Genomic DNA, 10,080 nt, shown 5'->3' on the forward strand with positions numbered 1-10,080 from the left:
AAAATTTACATGTGAACACGTATATATGGACATATATACACGTATAATTTCCGCACAACACCTAGTGAATGGCTCCAATGACCGAATATATATTTATTAGTTTAGAAACTACAGAGCCGGAATAGATTCTTTAATTGTTGGTTTTTCTTTTTCTTTTTTTTTTTTTTTTTGATTCCTCGTCTTTCGTTTTTCTTTTGTGTGTTTCTTATCTCCGCTTCCGTTAGTCTTCCGCATCGATGCGGGATGCATTCTCGCGCGAGTTCGACTCTCTCGCCAAACAACGGCGAGAAAAGCAAATACTTGCCGAATTTCTCGTCGGATGAGAGATCTTTGCTTTTCTTTTATTTCTTTTTTTTTGCGGAAGAGCATAGCTCTTAAGAAATTTTTCAAACCGTGTTTTAGCGACGAGCGTTCTCCCTCGAGACGCGCGATATAATGAAACGCTACTCTTGCAATTCTAAAAAGAAAAAAAAACAGAAGCAGATCGCGACACGCTTTACACGATGATGTAAATTAATTGCGTTGAAATTGCGCGACGTATGTCACTGAGACACACTCTGCGCGCGCGATATCGATCGTCTTTCGACGATGTTTGCAAGGAGACGTGGTTACAATGACGTTAACTCGTGTAATTGTTCGATTGTACTCGACCTAAATTGTATTCGACCGTTCGCGCGCGGCCCCTCTTCGCGCGTGCGCTGCCGGAGCGCAATTTAATTTATGGGCAAATGAGACTTGGAGTATTAAAGTGGAGTCTCCTCCTCCTCCTCCTCCTCCTCCTCTTCCTCCTTCTCCTCCTCCTCCTCTTCCTCCTCCTTGGTTTCACCTGGACGACTCCCCCAGTTCCGGTCGTCCGGATTCAAAGCTCGAGACGAAATCAATACGTAGATACATATATATATATATATATATCTCGCGCGCCGCATCTCGGCCCCATTTCTTCCCCATCGTCGTTTCCCCCATCCTCCTCTCCGCTTCCGGTAATATAAGTCTCCCAGCGGTAAACTGCGTCAAGGAAGGAAAAAAGAAACGGAAAGAGCTGATATTGACCGAACCGTCGAAAACCAGGAAAAATCGGATTTTTCCCGAGAAATCTTCAATCCCCATCGCGATCAACGAAAACATAACTCGCTCAATTCTTCTATAAGAAAATTGACATAACATGTGTTGTATAATATAAGAATATTTTTTTATATTATAATAATATGATAATATATATAAATATAGAATATTAATAATATACTGATATTGTTAATGCGAATTTATGCAAATTGGATAAATATTACGCTCGCGCAATATTCTCGCACAATTTTGCACGAAGCTCGTTCTTGAGAGAAAATTTTCGAGATGGGGTTCTTGTTTCTAATACAAACGAGATTCTCTTGAGACGCGCGAGTATTGAACCTGGTGGAAGATCGACGACATCGGTCGGTACCGCGTTTACGATCAACGTACAAGTGGTCAGGCGAGAAGAGACACAGACAAAGAAAACGAACACGAGCATTCTGTGGAAGGACGTTGTGACGCTCGTCGTTATGATCGCGGCGAGAAGCAGCGCTGCAGAACGGGCGGCATTATTCGCGCGCAGCGAATTCATCCGTCATTGTCCGACGATCTCCCTTTTGTAACGTTACACGAGAATGACTCTCTCTCTATCTCGCGGGACTTTGAAATACCGGTGCGCGGGAGAATCGTTGCGATACACGTGTGCCGATATACAGGTATGCATATTTCGGGAAGAGCTAGTTCGGGACGAGCTCCAGAAAATATTCGTGCCAGCTGTGCAAATACGGTATTGTGCAGCGCAACGTTCCTCCGCGAATGGAAAAAAAAAAAAAAAACAATTGTTGAAATAGAGAGAAGATTAGTTACAATACGGACAGCAAGAGAAATTTGCTAAACGATGAAATAAAAATTCAATAATAAAAGTCAATATCCGATCAAACGTTTTACATTATTCATATAACAGCGAATTTTTAGTTTTCCATGTACATACATACGTGCGCGCTCGGTTCATATGTTCGCCGGAAGGCACGCGCGCCAGCTTTAAAGCGATCGCAATCTCGCGAAAATTCCGAAATTCGTTCATTAATCATTTCACGAGCGAGCAGACTGTTCTTTGCCTCGTCTCGATACATTGCGCGACGGGTTTTCTCGGGAGAACGAGGGGGGAGGGGGGGGGGCACCTCGGAAAAGAGCGGGTGCGCGCTGAATGCCCGGCGGACGACGATGGAAAATTGCGTGCGGGCGCGCGATTCGACGAGACACGTCTGCGAAATAGCAGCCAGTCACGCCTCGTCGCCAAAGGATATGCGTATGTACACACACACACACACACACTATCGCGGAGAGTGAATAAACCTGAAGGGGTCCGCTACAACGAGAGTCACTCTTTCTCTCTTCGTGTGTGTGTGTTTGTATACTCGCGAAATTACATGCGCAAACTCGCGAGCCTCGCGCACCCACCTTTCGATCCATCCGAATTTCGTTAGATCGTCGCCGAGTCTCTGTACAATTCGCTAAAAAAATATTTTCCTACAAATAATATTTCGAAGTTAAATAGTTAAAAAAATGTAAAACAGAAGAAAATAAACTAGTTGCAAATAATAATTATTTAGTTAGAATTTTTTTTACCGCGAGTCTGTTCCGGAAAAGATTTTCACATTAGAAATCGTTACAAATTGTTATTCTTAAAAACAAAAGAATCTCAATATTGTTTTTATATGAATTATAAGATCTTTCTATAAATTATGCATAATGATTGATTTTTTTCAACGTCGTTTCTTTTTACTTCGTTGACAATGTGAAAGCTAAAATTTTGTGAGCGATTGTACCGAGAGGGGAGGACTGATATGGAAATCGCGACAATCGATAATCACCGGATGAATAGAGAGAAAGGGAACTGACGAACGCGCGCGACGACGATGAGATAGTTTGACCCTAGCGATGAGACGGATCCTAGATTACAACTCGTTGTCGCGCTTTAATGTAGCGAAGTTGCGTGCAACAAAGAGGTGAGTTAAAATGGGCAAACACACACACACACCTCTTGATCCGCTGCTTGAAAAATATAATACGGGAAAAAAGGCACGCAATATCATCAAAATTCATGAAAAATACAATAAAAGAGTTTACATATATAATATATAAAGAAAATATTACCAAGTCCCCTTCTTGGCCGGGAAGGCTGATGTGAATAAATAAATAAAAAACATAAAGAAAATATTGTGTCATCTTATTTTAAAATGTGTATATTGTTTTTTGTATTACAAATTGTGTGTCGTTTCTATAAAATAAATAAGTCAGCGCATTAATATGCGACTGTTACATTAAAATCTGTGAAAAGCGTTCACTGAAAAGTGAAGTTTTTCTTATTAAATTAACGTTTCTTGTGTTTCCGATTGTTGTTCACTGACAAATAATTGTTGACAAGATTACATACAATAGACATATTTGTATTTATTACGGCACATATATAAGGTACACGATGCATTTTCATACTAATGACAAATGCAACTAAACACGTAGACATTTTATATATAAATTATATATTAAAAATATAAAGAGCAATATGTGAAAATGATCATGAGATACGTACTGCAGAATATTCTTACACATGTATGTGTATAACACATTAGCGAGAACTGTACAATCAGAAAAAGATTTATTCTTTTGATTATCACGATGTGATCAGTGTGCGGTTGTGCGGAGACGAATACAAATTTATAATCGTCAATATCGGTGAAATTTGCGTGAATCCCCTGAGAACTTCGAAGACTCTCTACCGTTTTCCCGCTCGAAAACGATGACAACCTCAGAGTACGTGATTGTTGCGTTGTCATTCGATCATCTTGAAGAGCGCGCAGGAGAATAACATTCCGAAGAACTGCGATAATTAAAATCAATGTTGCGTGTTACACATATATAATTATGTTATAAATTATTACTTAAGTTATTATATTATTGGAGATTATTTTGTTATATTATTCTATATATTTATTTTTTATATCAATTTCAAACACAGATAGAAAAAAGAATATGTTTTCAGGTTTTCACACAAATTCTGGTTTTTGGTTGAGCAACCACGGCTGCGTTGCGCAAAGTGGATACGCGAGCGAGATATTGTTTCCTTATCGCGTGCTGTATGCGCGCGATGGTTGCATTGACCTATTCCAAATTAAAATGTAAATAGACAACTTCAACAATTGTCTCACAGGTTTCCGCAGTGACGTTTCTGCACACTTTGCGGAACGCGGCTCGTGTTCGATCACACCTAAGAAAAAACCAATATTATAAATAAATTCAATAAAACATTGATATGCAATCGTGAGATACTTTTCCAATCTCGATTTTACAGCTTAGGACTTACAGCTTCTTCTAACAGAAAAGATCTGTAAAAAAGAAAACAACTGCAAACCACATCCTTACCATGAGGCATGCGACTGCGATACCGGCGCCGCCCATAACGGCTGCGTGTTGTTGCAAGTAAATGCGCGTTCCGTCGATGCAACCCTCCATGTAGGCGTTCGAAGGATTCACCGTGTCCGAGCCGGCGTTGCAGCGGAATCGCTGTGGAACACAGATCGTCGAGAGACGTATCGTAAAAGAGACGCAATTCCTCGAGAAAGCCGATCAACGGTGGAGTGAAAGCGTGAGAGGAGAGAGAGAGACAAGAGAGAGAGAGAGAGAGAGAGAGAGAGAAAGAGGAAACTAAAGTAAAGGACTCGGCCGATTAAGTAATTGCGGTCCAAATTGGCGGTCTTCTCTACCGAGGGAAATCGCGGCGGGCGCGCTCGCAAAATCGCGAGTAATTATATCCGCGCTGATTCGCAACCTCCACCACCACTCATGAAATTTCGAAATTTCCGTCCCGACGCGGAAAATTCCTTCCTTCTTCGCGAAAGCCGAGAATTTCATCTCTTGACATTAACTTTTTTTTTTTTCATGTACATACGTGAGGCTCGAGGGTCATTAAGAGAAGAAGAGACATCGTGACTCTCCGTTTATGCACGTGAACCGCACGGCGCATTATGAGATGCACGCACGTCGCAAATTACCGTCATTACTTACAAGCGTGGCGGTCGCGCATTCGGCTGATTATTTTGCGTCGGACGCGACCGCTCGGAAGTTAATTAATTTTTTTCTTTTTTTTTTTTTTTTTTTTTTACCTGACCGGGTTGAATCTCGCGGCAGCAGCTCTCTGGTACGTTGAGACCGACATTTCCCCAATCCCTCCAGCTGTTGACGCCGCAGCAGTGGAGCTGAATTCACGCGAAAGTCGAGGTTAGCAGATGTAAAAAAAAAAAAAAAAACAAAAAAAAACACGAGAAAACAAATTTCCCCAAAGTCCTCGGAAATTACTTACTGTCGATTGCGTGACGTCCCAGGCGTCCCGAATGGATTTGCGGTGATCGTAGAGCCGGATCGAACTCTTCATCTCGCGGTCGACTGTGCTCAGCAATTTCTCGCGGAAAACGTATCCCAGAACGCCGCCGATCAGCATAGTTACGAAGAGCAGAAACACGATTATGAAGTACTGTTAAAAAAAAAAAAAAAGGAGTCGTCGTCGATGAGCTCATCGCCAATTTATAAAATTCGATTATATCAATAAATTACATTAACGAATTATATGTGTATCAATTATTAATTTTGTGTGTATTTAGAAACTTCCTTCGAATGATTGACGTCTTTCAAATTAATTGATTTTTAACAACGAATGTAATTTTCAGTTGGAAAAAAACTGATTGAGATATTGATTTTTCTGAAACAAAACAAGCGGGGGCTGTTGATGGTCACTCACCGTCAAGAGCATACACTTGACTTCTCGCGAAGCACCGATGCATCCAAAGAAGGCGATAAACGCCACGATAATTCCGCCGACCAGCAATACGTAAATCGCACCGGTTAACAGATCATTTCCGACGAGCTCGCCTATGCCCGGTACTTTGTCAACCAGGGCCCAGATGCTCAATCCCGTTACGATAATCCCGCCGATCTGCAAGAAAATTTATTGATTAAATTGCAATATTCTGTTTATTCAGTCACACGAATTATAATTAACGAGAAGGGACTTACGAAAATGACGAAGTTCGTGAAAAACAAGGAATATTTCATAAATCGACCGCAGCCATCCATCTCCGTGCCGTATCCCATCCTCCTCTTTTTCTAAATCTGTCAACAGTTTGATAAACAAAACGCTAATTGTGTTAACGATGTGCACAGAGTGCAAAAAAAAAATCTGAGAAACCGCGATGTTTCGCGAGCGCTCTTCAATCTCCGTTATCTCACACGTTTTATTCTATTTTCATATTACACATCTTCACGTAATAACAGTAAAGTGGCTCGAAGGTCGCGACAATCCCCGCAAATGTAATTAGCCGAATTTTTATGACAGTCACGTACATCTCTTTAATTACGTTATACTTCTCGATGACATCAGTAGCATTTGGCCTAGTTTGAAGTACCTTGGCCGTGTCTCCGTCGTCACAGCCCTGACCATATCCGTCGGACTTTCTAAATTTCATGGGATTTCACGAACTACGGCCGGTAACGCGTACAAAAAGAAAAAAAAAGTTGAAAATTTATCGAATTACGCGCGACCGCAGTTAGTTCGTTAGAATTTAATTTTTTTTGAAGTTACGTTCTCGGTCGTTGATTTTAATTTTTGCTCGAATGAACTTTTGTACTTGCATTTTAATTTATTACACGCATCCCATAAAAAAAATGTTAAAAGTTTAATTTCAGAAGTGATTCTCGCAATTGATCGTGTTAATTCCATTTAATTGCACGCGCGAAATTCCGTCTCGATTTTAATTTATTATCGCGTTCCGATTTAACTTAATTAAATTTCTGTTTCGCGTACGACACGTACATCGTATATTCATTAGTCTCCTCTTTCCCCGCCTTAACGACTATTTACAAGAGCCGAGAGAGAGAAAGAGAGAGAGAAAGAGAAAAAAAACGGGTCTGTTTGTGACGTTCACTCACGTGAATTTTCACAGGGTCAGGAAGGAAAACACTCGGCGACTTCCTGTTTTTGAGAAATATCGTGCGCACGCGGCGCAATTACACACTCGCTATTGTTTACTCGAGTCGTAAAACAATATTCTCCGCGGCATAATACGAACAATTGTTTCATCAATATTTACCACTGCCGCATCCGTATCGCGAAAATCATCGCAACCGGAAGCGCTGACTTTTCCGCGCGCGATCGTCTATTTTCGAAGAGAAACTCGCTCACCTGTTCGCACACGCGTCGTCCTTTGAGAAATGACGCGCTCCCGCGGAAAATCGCCGCGCGAACCGAAAACGCGCGCGTGTTGATCGCTATCGCCGCTTTGCACAATAAAAAAAAACGCACGTACCGCGCCTACGTGTAAGATTGCGTGTTTGGTAACGCAGACGGGTCTCGATCGTGCATACAACACGAGAGAGAGAGAGAGAGAGGGAAAGCGATTTCGCATTTAAATGATTCACGCGCGAGCGATATGTGACGAGCGACAAAAATGACATTACGTTGCACATTACGTCGTCTCGCAATCGCACAAATAAAACCACGAGCTTCCGCTCTCGGCCTCGTCTTACGAACGAGAGATTATATTCGTTTTATACGCGATTCGCATCATCCGATTCGCTCTCCGTTCCGCGAACCGGAATGACATCATGAGGGAACAATCTGTTCTCTATGCAATGCAGACCTCGGTCTGGAAAAAGTGCCCGAAGGAAAATTTCTATCTAACAAGTTCGAACGCGCGTCCCGAAGTCACGAATCGAAGCTTCTTAAAGCCGCGTATTTTTCACAGAATCGAGAGAATACGATCAGTCAAATTCACGGTGTAAAGATGAACTCACACAGCCCGATCTTTAAAATTGTCGCAAGTTTGTTTCTCGAGATGCTGCTCCGGTCGTTTTATTATGGCTACAGAACGTCCGAAGAAACGGAGAACTAAAAAACTCAGCACAATAATTATGTAAAGATGATTGTATGTAGCTTCAAGAATTTTCAAAGAACAAATGAATTTTGGCTATTGAAGCAATAACACTGTTGTTGGAGTGTATATATTTAAATCCGTTTATTAACAATTTGATAGCATAAACGCTTTCGACCTTGTATTAGGTCCTTTTCAAATGCATTTCTACAATGAATTAACGTATAATACAATTAATGAAATTTAAAAAGTAATTAAAAATCGCAGAATAAATATAATATATACAAATTTGTATATTATATTTATTCTGCGATTTTTAATTCCTTTTTAAATTTCATTAATTGTATTATACGTTAATTCATTGTAGAAATGCATTTGAAAAGGACCTAATACAAGGTCGAAAGCGTTTATGCTATCAAATTGNTAATAAACGGATTTAAATATANANATTTTAATATACAAATTTGTATATTATATTTATTCTGCGATTTTTAATTACTTTTTAAATTTCATTAATTGTATTATACGTTAATTCATTGTAGAAATGCATTTGAANAGGACCTAATACAAGGTCGAAAGCGTTTATGCTATCAAATTGTTAATAAACGGATTTAAATATATACACTCCAACAACAGTGTTATTGCTTCAATAGCCAAAATTCATTTGTTCAACACAATAATTCGATCGTGTCAAATAATTAAATTCGACTGCGAACACCGGTTATTACTTCCGAAGCTCGCATTCAAAATTGCACGTTGTTAGAAATCACTTCTATTATCTGAAAAAAAAAAAAAAAAAAAATTACCGTGCTAGCGTATGATTCGCGCTCGTAGATAAATCACTCGATCTCGGTAACACGCGATGCAATCTCGTGAATAATAACTTTCTGACATCATCACTTAAAAACGCGTCGCAGTTGGCCGGCAAATAGACGTGTATGTTCGCTTCTATTCGCTGAATCGTTCTTTCTGGGGCGATGAAAAGGTTATCACAACCACATTCATTTGCTCATTAAAACACGTTCGAAACAGTCTTGGAAAAAAAGACACAAAAAGAGAGCGAAAATTTAATTTTTCCGGAAATTTTTATTGTCGGTAAGATCTTCGCGCGCACACCCGACGACTTTCAAGTGGCGAACACGTGGCCGCGAGAAATCGGCATCCGCGCGACGCACGTCGGCGAACAATCGCGTAATTTACCTCCGCGAACGAGTAGGCGAAACGCGTCTCCTTGTGTGTGTGTGTATGTGCGCGTGTGCGCGCGCGCGTGTATTTAAAAAATAAACGCGCGCACACCTGCGCGGACGAGCTCGCTTGCGAAATAATCGCGCGCGGATTGCGCAAACACACATGTACACTCGCTCGAAAGAAAGATCGAGAGTAAAAACGTCGAGAGAGTAGGAAGAGACGCGCGGCCCTTCGACGAGAATCACTCACGAGGTCATCGGGTTTTTGTACTGCCTATCTTTTTAACTCTGTCGCTTTTGTATAGCTCCGAGCTTTCTCTCTCGCTCGAAACCGAAGCCGCGTTTTCGTGATCGAGACACGTTCAGCGACTTTTGCGAATCACATATTCGTTACGTACGCGGACGTCTCCAGATCCTGAGATTCGGTGTTTTTACAAAGTTTACAAGGTTTCGAGTTTTTCCAGCGGAAGAGAAACGCGCGATGAGACACATCGGCCGCAATCTTTCTGAAATCTATGCCTATATTCATTTCCTTCGACCTGAATAAGCGACCCCGGCCGAAGTAATAAACTAGTAAACAAGAATCTTGTTGTTTTTTTCCCTTCCGTCCGAATGCTTCCTTCGATAACTGTGTTTCGATATCTACTTACTGTCAGGAAATAAAGTCTATAATCACGCGTGACGTGAAGTACAGAATATTTTTGAATATTGGAATGCAGCTGACAAGACCTAATCTTATATTTACGCTCAAATTTTTGTTCAAAAAAATTTTTTAACTTTCCTCGATAGAATATCTCGAGGGATCGAACACAGTAAAAAATCGTGCGTCAAAATGTAGAACTTTTCTTGTGTTACGACGTTTTGATTATTACTTCAATGTAAAATTAACATAATACTGATATGTTATTATTTTTTTAATCTTTTCACGTGTTAAATTTATGTTAACTTCACAAATTAACATTTTT

General features: G+C 40.5%; 1 protein-coding gene across 3 annotated transcripts in view; it reads right to left on the bottom strand.

Annotated features, from left to right (window-relative positions):
• Positions 1–3,235: 3,235 nt before the first annotated feature.
• The window catches only part of LOC109859154 (CD151 antigen), an 8,881-nt gene continuing 2,036 nt past the window's right edge, over positions 3,236–10,080 (bottom strand). For 2 of the 3 annotated variants that reach the window (XM_020437119.1, XM_020437120.1), the window contains exons 2-7: positions 6,076–6,171; positions 5,801–5,995; positions 5,366–5,536; positions 5,169–5,261; positions 4,429–4,569; positions 3,236–3,886 (exon numbers count right to left, since the gene is read on the bottom strand). In XM_020437119.1, the coding sequence (XP_020292708.1) occupies positions 3,839–3,886; positions 4,429–4,569; positions 5,169–5,261; positions 5,366–5,536; positions 5,801–5,995; positions 6,076–6,153 (726 nt within the window). In that variant the 5' untranslated portion in view covers positions 6,154–6,171 and the 3' untranslated portion in view covers positions 3,236–3,838. Of the gene's footprint in view, positions 3,887–4,428; positions 4,570–5,168; positions 5,262–5,365; positions 5,537–5,800; positions 5,996–6,075; positions 6,172–7,240; positions 7,509–10,080 lie in introns of those variants that run through there. The other variant, XM_020437121.1, reaches the window with a different exon arrangement.

This window comes from Pseudomyrmex gracilis, unplaced genomic scaffold (genome assembly GCF_002006095.1).
Source record: "Pseudomyrmex gracilis isolate BER0280 unplaced genomic scaffold, ASM200609v1 scaffold_243, whole genome shotgun sequence".
NCBI lineage: Eukaryota > Metazoa > Arthropoda > Insecta > Hymenoptera > Formicidae > Pseudomyrmex > Pseudomyrmex gracilis.